The 20,168-nt window shown below is 46.1% G+C and overlaps 1 protein-coding gene and 1 long non-coding RNA gene across 3 annotated transcripts in view; both read right to left on the minus strand.

Annotated features, from left to right (window-relative positions):
• Positions 1–20,168, minus strand: part of DDX1 (DEAD-box helicase 1) — a 795,552-nt gene that overhangs the window by 299,240 nt on the left and 476,144 nt on the right. For both annotated transcript variants that reach the window (XM_069605939.1, XM_069605941.1), the window contains exon 14: positions 5,696–5,756. In XM_069605939.1, coding sequence (XP_069462040.1) covers positions 5,696–5,756 — 61 coding nt within the window. The remainder of the gene's footprint in view (positions 1–5,695; positions 5,757–20,168) is intronic.
• Positions 6,469–8,088, minus strand: LOC138452589 (uncharacterized). The gene is made up of 2 exons (XR_011260240.1): positions 7,930–8,088; positions 6,469–7,436 (listed from the first exon to the last, which is right to left on the minus strand). It is a non-coding gene; the product is annotated as an uncharacterized lncRNA (long non-coding RNA).

Below are 20,168 nucleotides of genomic sequence, written 5' to 3' on the forward strand. Positions count from 1 at the left end.
CAGTGAGGCTTAGATTATAGGAGATATAGGGGTGGTGTAGTGGTACAATGAGACACACAGTACACTTAAATTAGACGGGCATTACAAACATATTTTGGTTATTAGGCCTGAACAGTATGTGCAATGAAAATATTAGGCAAGTAGTACCACTCAATCAAAACCCCTACAGAAAGTATAAGTTACTCATCGTAGTGACCAGCGTACGCTTAGTCCCCTTTCCTCCATACTGCATGGGCGTCCCTTGCGAGGGACGGGAGACCTTCCGCTTTAAATTAAGAGGCGCGCGTGTGTGGCCCTGGGAGCATGCGGTGCCCCGACTCCGCCCTCCGGCACCACAGTCCCCATAGGTGCACCAACAATAGATTTGACATTGCCTAATGACACCAGTTTTATCAGGGGGGAGGTTGGTGGGACTAAGTACGTTAGTCACTACAGGGAGCAACTTAAAATTACTCTTACATCCCGTTGTCTTTCCTCCATACTGCATGGGCGATAACAACTTAATGTAGCCCCAGGGTGGAGAGGAGACCCTCCTTAAGCAAACAGGTTCCTAAGAACACCCTGTCCGAAAGCTGCATCTGATCTAGAGCCGGCATCCAAACAATAGTGCTTTCAGAAAACCCAAGGGGTGGCCAATGTGGCCGCCCTGCTTATGACTTGCCAGGGGACATGCAGCTGGAAGGCGATGGCAGTTGCCTTGGCTCTGACCGCGTGGGCATGCATGTTGGCCGGGGGTGGCTTATGCTGTCCCTCGTAGGCTTCTCTGATGGCCGAGACCATCCATCGGGCTATGGAGGCCTTGGATGCCTGATACCCCGGTCTTGAGCCTCCAAAAAGGTGATGAATAGAGCGTCAGGACTTGCGGAAGCTCTTCATCCTGTCCAGGTAGAATTTCAGTGCACGTCTGACATCGGCAGTGCAGAATTCGCCGAGCCTCATCTTTGGGCTGAACAAAAAACGTGGGCAGCACAATTGCCTCATTCAGATGGAATGCGGAAGGCACCTTAGTTGGGTGCGTCCGCAGGACTACCTTGTCCTTGTGGAACGTAGTGTATGGCTCCGAAGTGACCAAGGCCTGAATTTCACCGATTCTGCAAGCCGAGGTGAGGCCGACTAACAAGGCTGTCTTAATGGTGACCAGCCTGATGTCTGCGGACACCATTGGTTCTAATGGTTTGAGCGCCAGGGCACCCAAGACTATGTTGAGGTCCAACACAGGGTATGGCTTCTTAATGGGTGGGTAGAGCCTGGTGAGACCAGTCAGATGTTTCCTGACAATCAGGTTGAAGGAGGAAAAACTCTCCTCCGAGTTTCTGTAAGCCCCAATGGCTGCCAGGTAAGTGCAGCAAGTGTCCACCTGCACGCCTGAATAGGCGAGATGCACCAAAATGGAGAGCACGTCGTCCAGGGAAGATGCCAGAGGGTTAATGCTCTTGGAGTCTACCCAGTGGCAGAATCTGGTCCAATTACTCTCATACTGGGCCCTGGTGGATTTGCTCCTGGTGCCCTGTATGATCTCTAGATTAGCTTTAGAGAGGCTGAGAATTGGCGGTGTGGGCGGAAAGGCATATGCAGTCATTCCATCGCACCTAATCTGAAAGGCATCGCCCAGGGGGCCCTGACCATGCAAGGAGGTTAACAGTTGGCACTTCCTGTTGCCCCAGGAGGCAAAGAGGTCCACCTGAGGGTGACCCCATTTGCAAAGGATCTCCTGCAGCACTAGGTCGTTCAACTGCCACTCGTAGTTAGCCGCTGCCAGTCTACTGAGCCTGTCTGCCTTCAGGTTGGATTGCGCCAGCAGGTGGACCGCTGTGAGGTAGATGTTGTTCTCCAGGGCCCACTCCCACATGCTGACCGCCAGCCTGCACAGTGGAGGGGATATGGTACCTCCCTGCTTGTGGACATAGACATGCTGGTCGAGTTGTCTGAATGAGGACGACCTTGCTCTCGATAGCCAAAAGGAAGGACCTGAACGCCAACCAGATGGCCTTCAGTTCCAGTCAATTGATAGCTCGACGAAATCTTCACCCTTGAGGGGCGCAGACGAATCCGACACGGGTCCCCGTTGATCGGATGGAGAGTCGGTGGAGCTTGAGGCTCTTTTGACCGAAAAAACGAAGTTTTTGAGAAAAAACGTGAAAAAAATAGCACTAACGCTCGAGAGCAATAGCACGAGGATCCCAACACATGAACGTGCGGTAAAAATCTGAAGATGGCTGCCAGAGGCGGTGCTTAGGTAGAGGGCAGTCATTGGCTGTGGTCAGTATGACGCAGAGACCAGTGATTGGTTATTACTACGAAAGACAGATCAGAAACGAAACTGATACTTGTTTTTTCTTTACCGAGGATTCCCAGCCTGACGACGGGGAATATTCATGAGCATGTGAATCCATGCCAGACCCCATGCTGGAGAAATGGTACCTCCCTGCTTGTGGACATAGACCTGCTGGTCGAGTTGTCTGAATGAGGACGACCTTGCTCTCGATAGCCAAAAGGAAGGACCTGAACGCCAACCAGATGGCCTTCAGTTCCAGTCAATTGATGCGATACTCCTGCTCCTGCCAGATCCAGGTGCCATGGACGCAGTGGTTGTCCAGGGTAGCCCCCCAACCCTCGAGAGCACAATCCGTGGTGATGGTGACCTGTAGTGTAGGTTACCGGAAAGGCTTGCCCGTCCGCAGGTTGCAGTGCCTGGACCACCATGTGAGGTCTGGGTGAAGCAACAGAGGAACGTTGATCATCTCCGATGGCCCCGTCCCTGGTTCCAAGATGCTGCAAAGTGCAGCTGTATCCTCCTCATCCCGAGTCTCGTGTGGGGGACAGCCAAGAGGACTGCTGCCATAAGACCCAGTAGGTGTTGGTACCACAAGGCCGAGGTCACTTCTCTGCTGACGAAGTGGGCCGTGGCTCTTGAGTGCCGTGATCTTTTCCTCAGAGGGAAACACTTTCTCAGAGCACGTGTCCCAAATGAGGCCCAAGAAGGTCAGTGCCTGCATGGGCTGCAGCTGTGACTTCTTGAGGTTAAGCAAAAAACCCAGCTCGCGCAGTGTGTTCATAAGAGCGTGGGAGGTATGGTGCACTGCTTCCGGAGGTGTAGCCCTGACGAGCCAGTCATCCAGGTACGCGTAAATGTGGTGGCCTTGCGACCGGAGGAGGGCCGCCACCGTGTTCAGTCTGGTAAAGACAATGGCGAAAATCCTGGAGTAAAAGCCCAAGCCTCGCTGGGAGATTGCGACGTCCTCCACTGCCTGGCTCTCGATGAGTGACCAGATCTCCACCAAAACAGTTGCGGTCCCAACCTGTGGGAGTGGAGGGGAGGAGGGAGGAGGTACCCCGTGGAGACTACAGAGAGGATCCAGGGGTCCGCAAAATTCTGGTGCCAAAAATATGCATTGAGAGCAAGCCTACCCCCCACTGGAGACACGTGGACTAGGAGGGGCGTGACATGCCTTCTTTCCCTCTGAGGCTGCTGCGGCAGAGGGGGACTGGAAAAAGCCCTTACTCCACTGCCCCCTTTTCATTGTCTGCGCCGATGCTGGGACGGCAAACGGTCAGGCTGCCTGGACCTACGCTCTTGGAAGCCGCGGAAACCTCTGTATGTACACCCCTTCTCAGAGCGTTGCTGTGACTGGGTGTATGGTTTGTGTGTGGTCTTCGTAAGAATGGATAAATACTTGGCAGTTTAAGAGCTGTTTTTCTTTTTATCCAGCTCCTCGCCCGATGTGGAGTGGAAGAGGTCACCCTCTTCTAACGGAAGATTCAGTATGATTCCTGAACATCTGGGTTGCATTTCCAAGCAGAGCCAGGCCGTTCTTCTCATGTCCGTGGCAATACAGATGGCATGGCCAGAGGTGTCAATGTGGGCCACGGAGGACTCCATGATGTCTTGCGCCACGATTTTGGCCTCTGCCAATCCTGCCTTGAATCGTGATTGGCTCTGCGCCTGAAGCTTGGTGAGCCGGCACCAGGAGCTTGATGCCCAAAGGCAGTGCAGTGTGGCACTTGGTCAGAGAATGTTGGTGCAAATGCCAAGCACCCAGGTGCGTGATCACAGTCTCAAGAGGGATCACTGCCGGTTCCTTCAAGCACGGTCAGCCCTGTTGATGCTGCCAGTGCAGTTTCCAGTATCTTCAGCTGAAAGCCTTCCCAGACCTCTGGGGTTAAGGAGTGGGTGGAAACCTTTATGTGTGGATCAGAATCTTCGGCGAAGTCCCTTAAGCAGTGATTCTTCATCAAAGAACGGTGTCTCAAAGAACTGCTTAGAGAGTGGGACCTCATGCAGAGTTTCTTTTTCGTGCATTTGTGGGTGGGGAATCTGTCCTCTCTCCTCTGCTGCACACATGGGGAACTTGAATTCCCTTTGTCACCTCTGTGGCAAAAGGTAAAGAGTTTTGCAGTACGCTTCCTTACATCCCTTAAGGCTGTTGGATGCATGGATTGGAATGACTCCCAATCCTGCAGATAGCGTTCCTCCCCAAGTCAGTATAAAAAGATCCTTTGGGGGTCAGAGATGGTCATCTGTCTCTAGCAATCCGTGCAAGGCTTGAAGCCCAAGACTTTACCACTGTTAAGCACTGAGCAGTACTAAGAGCTAAAGATGAGGTGAATAATACAGCGTGCAGAATAAAAGCTACTGAGGTAATGGGTGTGGCAGCTGCATAAATACTTTCATTGTCAAATCCTGAGCAGGGCACGTAGAGGGGCAGAGCTGACACTGAGCTTGGCTGTGTCCCCTGGAGGTGAAAAAGTTTCCAAAGGCAGCTGGTGCTGTGGATAGATTATCAGATGTGGAAAGCGTATGAGGAAGGAATCTATTAGAATCTAACCCTACATGGTTGTTAGTCAATCACACACAGGTAAAGTACAATTGCTCTGCTAGTGAATTTCACAACACTAATGTCAATGTTGAGAGCCTCCAGAAATAAAGGAATTCAGTGAGCCAAAAATGCTATAACTTGGGAAGGCTCTAATCAAAAACAGTGTCATCAGCCAGAACCACAATGCAATCCCTGGAAGGGGGTTATTTCCCCATGGAAATTAAGGGTTAACTTGGTGGTAACGACCACATTTGTAGGTATAAGAACTCCCATGGAGGTACATGAAGTCAAAGAGGTGCATCCTCAGTTAGACATGGATGGCACTCTGAGTACCTATGGTATTCAGACAAATGTTTACAGGACGACCAAAACAAGAACAAAGGGATTCTGTGCCTGTAACTGTTGGATAGAAACAGCCAAGACAACAGGATGAAGCTGGTCCAAGTCCACAATTTCTGGAGATTAAAGAGAAAACTGAAGAGTACGTACAAATACCAAAAGAATAATGTGCAACATCAGCAAAGACACCACGTCCTAATATATTGGTCTAATTGATTAATCAAACTCTATTGTCATAAGTCATTCACCAGGCAAAACAAACTTGAAATTAAATTGTGCAAAAAATCCAAAGTTGAAGTCTTTTTGCAAGGCACCAAGAGCTACATGATATTTATAATCAAACTACACCTATGTTCAGAGTTTCTAGTCAATGATGACTTCATACAACAACCTTATTCAAATGCTTATACATGGACAATAGAACTGGTAAGGCACAGAATTAAATTGTGCAGGAAAAGTCAAACGCCTTCTTGTGAAAGTATGCATTTCAAAACTACAATAATTGGGACAACAAATGCTTAAAATTCAGACCAACTTACACCCTGTTCCAGAATCGATAGTTGATCCTTTGCAGCAACACCACCAATGATCAAAAGCTCCCTATAGTAAAAGAATAAAATAAAACCATGAGAATACGTGCAAAAATATTAAACTAAAGCTTCCCTATACTTGTACATGCTTAAGAAAATGTAGCTTCATGACGATTAACATGTACCCCAAATGCCTGCTCTCCCATGCGCACACATTGTTAGGAGACAATCTTTCATCAGCAGTACCGGAAGGCAACAGGCTATATGACATTCATTACTTACCGTAATCATATTTCTGATGCGTGTATCTGCTTACATTCACATGCTTGGCATAGGCCGACTGTTCAGACAGTTTTTCTGAATTCCAACTAAGGGCTAAGTAAAAACCAAACGACAGATAGTACAAGACTCCACTCTTAGTATAAGGCTGTACCACCAGAGTATATGGTAGTGTAGACAGAGCAGCCAAGCTTATTTTACGAGAGAGAGGGCTGTAGAACCAGTACGAAGAAATAGTACACATATGGTCCAAATAAACACTGAGGCCAAAACATGTGTCTGGGGTTGCTGCTGGTACTCTTGTTCAGAGGAGAATTGCCTGGCATTTCAGTGCTGGACTGCCCCAGGGCAGGACTAAGACTGACATGTTATGGATATTTCTCCTCTGAGAGAGATCGTGAGCTAAAGGATCTGGGTAAGACTCTCGAAGCCGGGACTTATTGGCTGGCATAGGGACTCCCAGGAACCCCCTTGTTTTTCCAAACAAACACTGAAACACTATGTATTTTAAAAATAAAGGGTTTATTTAAATACAAGTAGGCCCAGAACAATCTTGGGGGAAAGAAGCATCATCACAGATCATATAAACACATTATAAAAACACAACACTATACTTTAAAGTACACAGACCAAAGCATAGACCTTATTTAGAAAGCTAACAGTATTTCTAGGTAAGTCAGACCTTATCAAACACATTTAGTCTAGGGCACACCTATTCATGGGGAGTAAAATCATTAGTTACTTTCAGATTACGTTACAGTAAATCAAGGATAGTATACCCTGTCAGTTATGCAGTGACACTCCGTTAAGGAATCACACAATCAACCAACCCTGTTACCAGGATACTTTTCTGAATAGTGGAACACAGATTCAAGGAACAGTGGAATTAGATGAAATGACCATAAACCACCCAACACTGTTTTAGAATCTTTATAAAACAGACCAGGGAAAGCAAAACCCAGTTGATGAACTTACACACCAATATTCTGAAATAGTTAGTGAAGCGAACAGAATTATTTTTGGGAAGAGGCACAAACAATTCACAGGTGAGTAAATTAACTTTCTCTATACTTTTCAGAATGGCACAACACATTTTCAAGGTAAGTAAGAACTTTTGTAACCGTTCACTTTCCAAGTTGCAGTTACCAATTCATTGTTATACTTTTTCAGACAGAATCGTTTACTTATCCAGTCCTTCCCTATTCTATAGCACGAGTTCACTCTGGGGCAGAAGAGGGACCCTAGTGGTCTAGGAGCCAGCTGTAGGCTGGGTGAGATAGGGTTCTGTTGCAGGCAAAAGTCAGAGTTCCTGTGGAAGACTGTTCAAACAAGTAAGTAGCTCACTTAAGAGTTAGTTAGGGTCCAGGGACTTCGGAGAAGACATCAGAGGAGGATTCCAGCAGTGGGCCTGGGTGAACTGGATGTAAAGACAGCAGAAGTCCACAAACTCTCACGTCCCCTGCACACCCAACTGGTATTGTATAAACAAAACATATTGGATTATCAATAAGTCGTATTGAATAATATAATTCGTACTCAAATTTCTGAAAAATAGATCAAAATATTTTACTTCATCCTATTGTTGCATATCAATTTATTTACAATACACCACAATTTGTCAACTCTTAGGTTTATGTCATACAATTAGATCAAATGAACATACAATCTTTGATTAAACCATTCACTTTCAAAATGACTTCAATTTTGCTGATCACAGGTAGACCGTTTTTCACAATGGATTTTAAATAATGTTTATATATGGTTAGATTAAAAAAATTAGTATGTGATGTGTTCAATCCTTGTTTCGGGGTAAGTTGACCCTCTTCTTCAGGAGTGGTGTAACCAATTCCCAGTTTCTTTTTCATATCTACAATGGATAATCAAAATGTAGTAGATCTTATATAAACAAATATATTAGTCCTACATTATCAGTCATCTGTCATGATTCCATGTTTCATAATCACCTGGATGTACATCTTTTGATTAATGGTTTCACGATTTCTTTCTCCTATCTGATTCTCAAGAACTGGTATGTGGTTCTTCCTACAAAAAAACCAACAAAAAAAAACAGATCTATATGTAAAGACTATCTACCCTTAATAAAAGACCATAGATACACTGCGTTTCTAATTTCAACAATTTGCATTCAGATCAGGTAATCATGTGCAAATTATGGATTCTTGGGTCCCTTACTTGGAAAATAACCTATATAGTATAAAGAATTTCCTTCACTTAAAAATGCTGAGTGGTAAGTTACGAGATCCCCAACGGCTGGAGGCCCTGTGGTTAGGCACCCTCACTTTCGCGCTGTGCCTGTAAGACAATGCATTACTTACCGTAAAAGCATTTCTGATGGTTGTATCTGCTTAGATTCACATGCTGTGCATAGGTCCGACATCCAGTGGTCACTGCGGAGTATTGCATTTTGTTTTTCGTAGTCGAAAAGGGGACGTCGACAAGGCGTGTCTGTAACACTATCCCTATAGTGACGTGCATTGTACCCACAATCCCTCACGCGTCGAGGTCCCTCTGTTTGTATTTTTCTGCCCTGAGGGAGCCTTCTAGACGTGAGTGAGTACAGAAAAGAGAGAATATATAGAAAAGGTGTCTATGTTCCTTCCATCCGAGCAGGGAGGAAGGGTGGGCGCATGTGAATCTAAGCAGATACAATCATCAGAAATGCTATTACGGTGAGTAATGTACGTCTTCTGATGCTTGTTAATCTGCTTAGAATCACATGCTGTGCATAGACTAGCGAGCAGTACCCGGAGTTGGCGGTGGGTTATTAGAAGGAACAGTAGAGAAAAGATGTCTTAATACTGCCTGTCCCACCTGGGAGTCAGATCTAGAGTGTGTATCTAGACAGTAGTGTTTTGTAAAGGTGTGCACAGAACTCCAGGTAGCCGCTTTGCAGATGGACTCAAGGGGAACATTTGCAATGAATGCTATGGAAGCCCCAGTGCCTCGAGTGGAATGTGCTCTTGGCTTGAAGGGTAGTTCTCTCTTAGCAAGAGTGTAACAGAGAGTGATGCATAGAACAATCCATCTAGATATAGTGGACTTTGAAACTGCATCTCCTTCTCTTCCTGCTGCCACAGAGACAAAGAACTGATTAGTCTTTCTCAGTGGTCTGGTTCTTTCCATGTAGAACATGACTGCTCTGCGTACATCTAGTGTATGCAGACTTTTCTCCCAAGCTGGAAGGGTTTTGAAAGAACGTTGGTAGTTCTGTAGACTGGTTTACATGAAATTTTGAGATGAATTTTGGTGCAAACCTTGGGTGTGTGCGTAGAACCACTTTATCTTTGTGAACTGTTACGAAGGGGTCTAGTACAGAAAGAGCCTGTAGTTCACTTACTCTCCTAATGGAGGTGATAGCTATTAGGAAAGCAGTCTTAAGAGTGAGGTCTTTAAGAGTTGCTTTGTGCATGGGTTCGAAAGGGGGGCCCATGAGTCTAGAAAGTACCACATTTAAGTCCCATCCGGGAGCTGGGTTAGCTATTGGAGGGTGTATTCTTTTTACCCCTTCCATGAAGGCTTTGATAACTGGTATCTTCCACCACGACACTTTAAGTTGGGAAGTGGTGTATGCAGAAAGTGCCGCTAGGTGGACTTTAATAGAATTGAACACTAGACCTGAATCCAGTAAATGGGTCAAGTATAGGACAATGTCAGTAGGAGAGCAGTCAATTGGGTTGATGCTCCTATTTGTACACCAGATGACAAATCTTTTCCATTTGCTAGCATAGCAGTGGCGAGTATTTGGTTTTCTGGCTTCCCTGAGGATGTCCATACATCTCTGAGGGAGTTGTAAATGTCCAAATTCTACGATCTCAGGAGCCAGGCTGCTAAATTCATGGTCTGAGGGCATGGGTGCAGTGTCTTGCCCTTGTCTTGTGACAGCATGTTGTATGGGCAGGGAAGTTTCACTGGGGGAGATAGGGACATCTCCATCAAGTGAGCGAACCAAGGTTGCCGGGCCCACATTGGGGCCACTAGTATCATGGTAACCTGCTCCTGGTGCATCTTGTGCACCACTTTGTTGAGAAGGGGAGTCGGGGGAAAGGCGTAAACAAATTTCCCTGACCATTGAATCGACAGACCGTTCCCCTTGGATTGGTTCTGGGGGTACCTGGAGGCGTAACTTTGGCATTGTGAGTTTTCCATAGTTGCGAACAGGTCTATTTCCGGAAAACCCCATTGCGTGAAGACGTCTAAGACGATGTTTTCGTGCAATTGCCATTCGTACTCTTCGGGCAGTGGGAAGTCTCTGCTGAGCTTGTCTGCTAGCAGATTGAGTTCCCCTGGTACATGTTGCGATAGTAGAAACATGTTGTGTCTGAGAGCCCACTTCCATATATTCTGGGACAGTTTGGACAGTCCTGGAGAGCGAGTGCCCCCTTGTTTGTTGAGGTAGTACATGGCTGTGGTGCTGTCTGTGAGGACCATCACTGTCTTTCCTTGCAGGTGTTTCTGAAAGGCTTTCAGTGCCTTGAACACTGCTAGAAGTTCCAGCAGGTTTATATGTTTGGATGCTAAGCTCGGAGTCCACGCTCCGTGAGCAGTCTGATGGGATAGGTGAGCCCCCCATCCTGTGAGGGATGCGTCTGTGGTTAGAGTGGCTTCTACCGCGGGTGTGGCAAAAGTCTTCCCTATTAGCAGGTTTTCTTTTGTCCACCACCTCAGCGAAAGTACTAAGGCCTGCGAGACCACCACTAGATCGTCCCATTGTCCGCTGGCCTGACACCACTGGCTGTTGAGCCACTCCTGCATTGGGCGCATGCGCAGACGCGCGTGAGGTACCAAATAAATACATGACGCCATCATCCCTAGCAAGCGCATAGCTTTGCGTACCGTCACCTCCCGACCTGTTACATAATGGGGGATCTGAAACAGCATGTTTTGGACCCTCTAGTTGGAGGGGAAGACGAGGCCGTCCTTTGTTTGAATTAGAGCCCCTAAAAATTGTTTGGTTTGGCTGGGTTCTAAGCTGGACTTCTTTTCGTTGATGGAGAAGCCCAGTTGGTACAAAAGGTTTACGGTCTTTTGGGTATTGGAGAAGCATGTTTCGTAAGAATCCCCGGTTATGAGCCAGTCGTCGAGGTAAGGGTATATTGGGATGGATAGCCTTCGCAGGTGGGCCGCTGCTACTGCCAGTACTTTTGTGAATACTCTTGGAGCAGAAGCTATCCCGAAGGGTAGTACTCTGAATTGGTAGTGTTTGTTCTCTATCTTGAACCTGAGGTATTTTCTGTGTGCTGGCAACATTAAAATATGAAAGTATGCATCTTTCATGTCTAGCGTTGTCATGTAATCCCCCTGTGATAACAGTGGGATTACTTCCTGCAAGGTCACCATACGAAACTTCTGTGGTTTGACAAAGTTGTTCGCTGGGCGCAGATCTAATACAGGGCGCATGGTTAAGTCCTTCTTGGGTACAAGGAAGTACACTGAATAAATACCTTCTGTTACCTGAGATAGGGGGACAGGTTCTATTGCTTCTTTTTTCAGCAGTTCTTTTACTTCTTGTAAAAGAATGGTGAGGTGCTCCGGTGATCTGCGTTGGTTTCGTGGGGGTTTGTACTTCGGGTAACCGTTGAATTCTATGCAGTATCCGTGGGTTATGGTTGATAATACCCATCGGTCTGACGATATTCCCTCCCATGCTGATAGGAACGATGTTAGCCGGCCCCCGACCGGTGATGCATGGGAGGGGACCCGAATCTTCGGGTCATTTGCTGGTATTGGGCGTGGAACCTCTGGGGCTGGAGCCACGACCTCTTCCTCTGCCACGCCGTTGGCCTCTTTGACTGAACTGGGTGTTACCCTGGTTAGAGGGCCAGTTGGTAGCAGAGTAACATTGTTGTTGGTTTTGCTGCTGTCTTTGGCCACGAAAGGAGCGTCTATTACCATAGCCTCGCCTGTTAGGGGGTCTAGATATTTGATCAAGAGTCTTGATGGTATCAAACTCTTTCTTAGCATGTTCTAGTGCCTCATCAACTGCCTTCCCAAACAGAAGCGTCTGTTCTATGGGTTTATTTATGAGGGAGGCTTGGGTTTCGGGTTTAAAACCTGAATTGCGTAGCCAAACGTGTCGTTTGAGAAGTATTCCCTGAACCAGGGATCGGCCAGCAGTCTCAGCGGCATCTAGGGAGTTCTTAACGATGCCCTGGTTTACAAGTGTTCCCTCTGATATTACAGTTAGCAGACGTGACCGCAGGGGTTCAGGTGCGTCCTCTGCCTCGCTGCGCAGCTTGCTCCACTGTGCATCTGCGTAGCTAGCTAATAGGGAGTTGTTATTAGCAATTCTAGTAGAGAAGGCGGCGGAGGTCGTGATTCTCTTCCCAAGTGCGTACAGCTTCTTGCCTTCTTTGTCAGGTGGTGCTTCACTAGTGGATAGTGGTACCCCTGCTCTTTTCCTTGTGTTGGTAACTACAAGGGAGTCCGGAATAGAGTGTCCTCTGATGTATAAAGGGTCAGAGGATGAAGGGCTGAAGAGCTTTTCTATTCTAGGGTTGACCCCTCTTACTAAAGCTGGATTAGAAAGGGAAGGAGAAATTCTTCTCTTAATAGAAGCCAGGAGTGGAATAGACTGGCTAACAGGGGCTTTTTCTTTAATAACTCTTTCTACAAAGTCTATGTCTGGAAGAGCTTCCCCTGTGTCAAGCTCAAAATGCGCTGCTGCCTTGCGCAATAGTGCATTGAGGGAAGGTTGGTCATCTATGGGAGAGGAGTTCCCAATATGTGAATCCTTGAGAGGAGAAGGGTGAAAGGCATCAGGGTCTGAGTGCACTGATGGGGATTGCCACGGCTGCACTGACGGGGATTGCCAGGGCTGCGATGTAGCTGTATCCTCTTCGAAATTAGTGTAAGGATCTTCTTCGAACCCCTCTTCCTCAAGTTCTTCTTCTTGCCCACCCAAACACTCCTCATCTTCCTGAAGGTATTGCTCCTCCTCAGTGAGGTCATATACATCTGTGGAAGGGGGAACCAGCCTAGGAATCTTGACTCTAGGGTCATCCTGGGGCCATTCTCTTTGTCTTTTGTGAGTGGGTGGGTCTTGGTTTCCTAGAAACCTTTCCATTTTCTCCAGGCAAGAATGGAGTCTTTCAAGGGTCCCATGGGGTACCCCTGAATAGTCTAGAGGGGGGAAATCTGTGTTTTCACCTTCGAACCGTTTCGAACGCTCCCACAACGTCGACGAGAGGTTACCGTCTCCTTCTGAAAAGCCCTCCGGTAGTTCAGAAGCGTCCTTAGATGAAAGGGGCAGTTCTTGGCTACCTTTGTGCTTTTTCGTCGCGGTAATCGACGTTTGTTTCGTCGTCCGCGCAGGTTTGTCTTCGGAGACAATTCTCGCTAGGCTCTCGACAACGAGTTTGTCAGTCGAGGGCTCTGGTGTCGACGTTGTGTGCGTTGTACCTCGACGGCCGCTCTATGGAGCGTTACGTCGGATGTTTTTGGGGTAGCGCCCGTGTTAGATGAAAGCCCAATCGCTGGTCGCGGCTGCGTTTGCGGGTGGGGCTTGAGACCTTTACGGTCTGCGGTAGACGCCGGAGTGCCCTGCGTCCCCTTCGGCGCTGATGGATCCTTCGTTCTCGACGAAGAAGAGCCGTGGGTTGTATGTTTAGCCTTATGTGGTTTATGTGCGTCCTTGTCGCCGGGGTGTTCATCCCCATAAGCAGGGCGTGAGCCGAGCCTGTCGGGGCCGGGGGCGGACGTCAAGGAGCGGGAACGCTCCTTCTGGGGGTTCATGACTTCCGTAACGGACGTCGAGTTATCGCCCTCCTCGTCACTTTCAGTAACAGCGGCAGCGGGTGAGGAAACTGACTTCGACATCGCGTAGTTCGCCCACCTTTTAACCCTTTGTTCTTTAAGGGTTCTAGGTTTCAAGAGCTTGCAGGCTGCGCAGCTGTCCTCTTTGTGATCGAGGGGCAAGCAACGATTACAGAGCTTGTGCTTATCCTTCCAAGTATATTTGCCCCTGCAGCGTGGGCAGAACTTAAAAGGTGTCCTCTCCATAGCTGAGGCAATAATAGCTGGCGATAACAACCCCAAGGGAAAGAAAGGGGAGAAAGAAAGACATTCTCAAAGAGAAGATAAAAGTTCGAACCCCCACTCTCCCTACTGTATGTTGGCCGTCGAGGCCAGGCCACGTGTTCGGCAGCGCCGAAGGATCTCCTCCGCTCTTCCTCTCCGTCGAAAATCTGTTCGGCGGAGAAACAGCTTCACAGCTAACGTCGAGGGGAGGGATCGTTAATAATATATTAAGTATAACAAAGGACCGAGGTCCGTGGCAAGTATTAGCAATGTCTCTCTAGGAGCTCTGCGAAAGGCGACCAGAAACTGGGCGGAAAAAAACAATCTGAGGGACCTCGACACGTGAGGGATTGTGGGTACAATGCACGTCACTATAGGGATAGTGTTACAGACAGGCCTTGTCGACGTCCCCTTTTCGACTACGAAAAACAAAATGCAATACTCCGCAGTGACCACTGGATGTCGGACCTATGCACAGCATGTGATTCTAAGCAGATTAACAAACATCAGAAATACAAATATTCCATCGTAAATGTGGAGCTTATCTCCATCCCCCTTCTGTTTTCTAGATCAAAGCATCCTAATGTTTTCATCTAGATAATAATGTAACATAGTGAAGTAGTTTTACCCCTGTGTAGCTTTTAAAGCTTATCTCCAAGGTAATGTTATGCTCATTAACATTTTCGAATTGGAATCTTCACGAGTGTTTAGTTTAGTCCAAAGGTGATGCTCCTGTAAATTAAAACAGGAGGCTGTATGTAATATCACAGCGAAGTCCTGTGTCTAACAGATACCAGATATGAATAAACAAATTAGGATGTCAAGGTATCCCATTGTCTAAATTAATTTCTTACCTTCCATACAGTTGTCCGTTTCCATGTCTTTACTCAGGAACCGCAAGAAAATGCGATCAAGATGGCCGCCTTTTGTTTGTACATGTCATCACGTCATTGCGTGAGGACGTCATTGTAGTTTTGCGTATGCGCGGTAGTGTAGCTATTCTAAAATCTCAGATCTTAGCAGTTTGTCATCAGATGATTGCGTTATTTGTTCAAGGATCATGTCTACACATTTCAATGTTTAGTGATGTGGAGAGCCCCATTGAAATTCAATTTTAGTAAAGATCACTATCCAGTCATTGTGCTACAATATTTATGTGCTTCTGTTGCTAAGCACCTTCTTAAATGATATAACAAGGCCTATTGTTTTAATGTGTCAAGATGTGGATTTGAAGGATGATCAGGTTTGTGAATTCAACAAGTTTAACCTATTGTTCTAAGTACTTTGGTACTTCAAGAGGAATGATGGTTTGTTAGAACGTCAATAGATAGCTGGTGTCTTTAAAAGATTGAATATTGTAACATACTCACCACGTACTATACACAAATGTTCTAGTTCTTAACCAAGCCCTCCATTTATTAATAAATTGATGCTGCACATTGGCACAAGTTTTCACATAGTTATAAGGCGATCCATATGGATTATAAGAACTTAATTACACACTGCAATGAGCCCTATGTCTCCATGTTCCTATGCAATGGTTGATTTTAGTCAACTGGTTCATGAAAAGATATGTAGGAACCGGAACATTGACTTTCCCTTAGATGTTTATGAACCACTGTCCTTACAGTTTAAAGATCTTTAACCGTATACATAACTCACAAAATTCAAATGGTGTATATTCATTAGATATCATAATATCATCTGTATGATGTGTATCATGAGTTCCTAGTGGATAGTAATTGGATTCCTAGTGTGTTTCAACAAGATGTTTATCAAATAATGATCATGCTCCCAATCTAATGATCAAACTAATTCCAGATTCATGTCCACTTGTTTAATGGGTACAGGTGTTAATTATCTTGTGTGTACAGATTGTTAGGGAGCATTCATAAAAAGGTTCCAATTCCTCTCTACCTTAGAGACCCACAGCTCTTTTGATGAACTTTGGGACTTTGTACTTTTAATGCTATTTGTTTTCTGTGTTAGTTTCTTTTTTGGTTATGGAGTCTAACCAACTCCATAGGCATCATCTTTTACAATTGTGTCACAAAGCATATTCAGGGCAGTGGCACAGGGACGTCTTTTAGATTTCCCAAGGTTTAAATACCTTCTCTGGGATAAACTACTGTTTCCTAGAGCAGTAAAGTGAAATTGGCTTTACTTAGGATTGTACTTGCTAGACCCAGCACACCCTTACAATAGAGTGCTGGAGGGGTTACTTACTACCCCGTGTCTAAATGCTAATGTAACATCTTTTATGTTACCCTTTCCTCAATTGACTGGCTGGTGGCAGTGGTTTAATTTTGAATTACCTAGGTTTGCATTTACTGCAACCGTTTGCGTAGCCGGTAATGTTAACCGCGGGAGCCATCTTTTTCAAAATGTCCAGCCATCCTTGCTAAAATGGTGCCCAGTCTTCTTTTCACCAGGTCTTTGTGGAAAGGTCCTTCGAGAGTTTCTCTGCGTGCCAAATCAGGTTTGGTCTCTTGGTTCATTTCGCCTTTGGCAGGGTTTCTGAGAAACCCGCCTCTGGTACCCGAGTGTCTGGGGGTGGGCAGGAAGTGAGGGAGGTGCCCGAAAACTCCCTGTGCTTAGTCTCCTAGGAGGCCCAAATGCTTTCTGTGGTGATTGGCTGGCTGTCCGGCAAGGACAACCACCCTGCTGGGGGAGTGACAGCAACGCTGAAATGTACGGGAGAGAACTGAAAAAAAGGCAAGTCTTTTGGCTTGGAAGGCAGAGTTAACCACTGGACGAAGGAACCAACGAAGTGCTTGAAGAGGACGCCTGCTGCAACTCCTTGACCGTTGGTTGCGGGACCTCAGATGTGAAAAAGGTCCACCTTGACCGCCAGCAACCGCGCTTGTTGCTATTTGCTGTACTGCAACGAGCTGAAACGCGAAAAAGCCACTGAAAGTAAAGTTTGCCGGTTGCCAGTTTTGACAGTACTGGTGTAGTGCAGGAGTCCCTCGACGTCCTCGCTCTTGTCCCCACAACTGAGGCCCAGGAACAGTGAGACCTGCAGAGCTGCAGAGGAACAGAAGTCATCAGCTGGATCTTTTCTTCTTTACCAAGGTACTGTAAAACAAGTCTAAGGGAACTTACCTCTTACTGTAGAAGACCTTGTTTGGTTTATTTATTTATAAAGCGCAACCAGGCCCAGAGGCATACGGGCGCGATAGTTTTTAATCATGTTACATATGAGTACAGTTACAATAGCCGGTAGTAGGCATCAGTTACAGTAATTGTGGTTACGAATAAATACATACATAGGTAATACAGGTACAGGCATACATGTGGCAGTTTAAATGTGGTGGACCGAAGGTGGTTCCACCATAAGGACAGTAATATGATCAACAGCATGTACAATAGGTAGTTGGTAATTCTCAGCTCTAGGGTGTTAAAGCTGTTGCTGTGTCCAGGTTATGAAGCCAGCGTTTAGTGTTAAGTTTAAATAGGTTGAAGAAGGTTACAGATCTGATTGGACCAGGTAGTTTGTTCCAAAGCTTAGAGGCTTGTACTGGGAAGCTAACTCCTCCCGAGTTGTGGAGTTTGAATCGCGGTATGGACATGGTGTTAATTTGAGCTGTTCTGAGTGGTCTTGTGGATGTACGAGGGGTAAATTGATTAGAGATGTAAGATGGTGCGAGGTTAGCCCTGGCTTTGTGGGTGAGGGCAAGAGCTTTGAGGGATATTCTATGCTCTATAGGGAGCCAGTGCAAATTACGTCTAGTCTCTGAGAGATGTGATTTCTCAGGGATGTTGAGGGCTGCCCTGATGGCGTTATTTTGAATTACTTGTAGTTTGTGAATATTTTTGCGGCTAGTACCTAGGTATAGGGCGTTGCAATAGTCTACTTTGGACAAGACTAACGTTCTAGCAAGAGTAATGCAGTTGGATGCGGAGATAAACGGCCTGCAAGCAGTAATAAGTTTACAGGTGTAGGCGGCTGATGACACTACAGCATAGGTTTGTTTAGTGAAGGATAATGTGGCATCAAGGTAGATCCCAAGGGTTTTTGTATTGTTAGAGACAGGGATGGAATTACCATTAATGGTGAACGATTTGAAGGCATTGTTTAGTTCTTTTAGTTTAGCATGAGTGCCAAGGATAATCAGCTCAGTTTTTTCGTCGTTAAAACATAGTCCATGATGTGCCATCCATGCTTGTATTACAGCGTAAATTTAATTGAGGATTTTGCTGTCAATGTCATAATCGCCAGAGATAGGAATGAGTATCTGGGTGTCATCCGCATAATTAGTGTACGTGACACCCGGAGAGTCAAGGATATCGAAGAGGGGCTTTGTAAATACATTATAAAGCGTTGGAGACACACAAGAGCCTTGCGGGACGCCAAAAGGGACTGGTGAGGGTTCAGCTGAGTCAGTAGGGGAGAAGACCCTCATGGTTCTGTTCGCCAAGAAGGAACTGATCCAGGCAGTGGCTGCGTCGGAAAAGTGAGCTGCAGATTTCAAATGGTGGCAGAGCGTTTGGTGGTTGACCAAGTCAAAAGCTGCTGAAAGATCAAGCAGTAAGAGCAGTGCTAATTTGCCATTGTCTTTTAAAATTTGAATCTGGGTAGTGAGATCTATTAGGGCAGTTTCCGTGCCATGTCTAGGTCGGAAGCCGGATTGCCTTAGTCCCAAAAGATTGTTTGTTTCTAGATAAGCCTGTATTTGCAGATAGGCTGCTCTATCAAGTATCTTTAGTAAGAAGGGTACAGTTGTTATCGGCATATTGACGGGTTGGCTGGGTCAAGAGTAGGTTTTTTGATTAGTGGGATGACCCAGGCGTCTTTTAAATTGTCAGGCACTACTCCTGTTTCGAAGGAGGCGTTGATAAGGTTAGTAATAAATGGTGCCAGATCATGAGCTGCTGCTTTGATAATCGGCGCAGGGCAAGCGTCGCCTTGGCAATTGGATGGTTTGAGTTTCCGAATGATGTTTTCTACTTCCCAATTTGAGAGGTGAGAAACTAAATGGTTTGCAGTTTCGCTCAAAGGTAGGTGACTTGTTAGGAGGTTGTTTGTGTTCAGGGTCAGCAAGTAACAAATCTTTTTTCGTATTGATTTTAGATTGTAAGCGGGCTATTTTGTCTAGAAGTGCCTTTTGGATGTTACTGCACCAAAGTGCATCTGTGACACATTTATCAATGGGGGCAATAGGGGATTCTATCTTTTAGAATCTTAAAAAAGTTCTTTTGTGTTAGATTCCGCTTGTTCGATCCTTTTGTTATAAGTATCCTTTTTGGCAAGTATAATAGCTTCTTTATAGCTAGAGGTTGCTAAGATTAGTTCATGTTTATTATTTACTGAAGGGCACTTTTTCCAATGTGCTTCTGCAGTTCCCTTAGTTTTACGTAGTTCTCTAAGGTGAGGCGTGAACCAAGTATTAAGGTGGCGTTGTGGTTTAGATTTCCGCAGTTGTAAGGGGGCGATAGTATTCAAGGCTTTCAATATTGCATGGTTGTAGATGTCTACTAAGACTGTGGGGTCAGAAGTGACCACGTTGTCAAGAAGGGGAAGTAGTAGTGGTAGGAGTTTGTCTGGTGTGATGTCTTTCTTATTTCTAGTGCAAGTGGGTGGCGCGATGATAGGAGCAGGGTGTTGTGTGTTGGCTTTGATGGAGAAGGTTATTTTATGATGATCAGACCAAATACATGGATCATTGGATAGAAGGTCAATCGAGCAGTTAAGGTGGTGAGCCAGTCCAATGTTCTTCCTTTAATATGCGTAGGCTCATGAATAATATGGGTATGACCCAAATCAGATAGGGTGTTAGTCGAAGGGTCATTAAAACCAAGGTTAAAGTCCCCTAGTAGGATAGTTTGTGAATTAGGTTTGGTGTCGGTGGAAACAAGGGATACAACATCCTCTATGAAGGGGAAATGGGTCCTGGTGGTCGGTAGATAAGGTGTACTGTTGCTGTGTGCTTAGGTGATAGTGGCAATTTGTCGGACAGGGATTCGACAGAGGGAATTTGGGCGTCCTGAATAACTCCGATATCGAAGGTGGTTCTGAAGATGATGGCAAGTCCGTCTCCCTTTACTTGGTTAGTGTTTGTATCACATTGTATGATGGCATAGTCATTGGGTATAGCAAGGGCCAAAGCTGGTCCAGAGGCTGCATTAAGCCAGGTTTTTGTAATTGCGAGGAGATCAAGCTTTT

The sequence above is a fragment of the Ambystoma mexicanum genome, chromosome 4p (assembly GCF_040938575.1).
Source record: "Ambystoma mexicanum isolate Mex_15411 chromosome 4p, UKY_AmexF1_1, whole genome shotgun sequence".
NCBI classification, from domain to species: Eukaryota; Metazoa; Chordata; class Amphibia; order Caudata; family Ambystomatidae; genus Ambystoma; species Ambystoma mexicanum.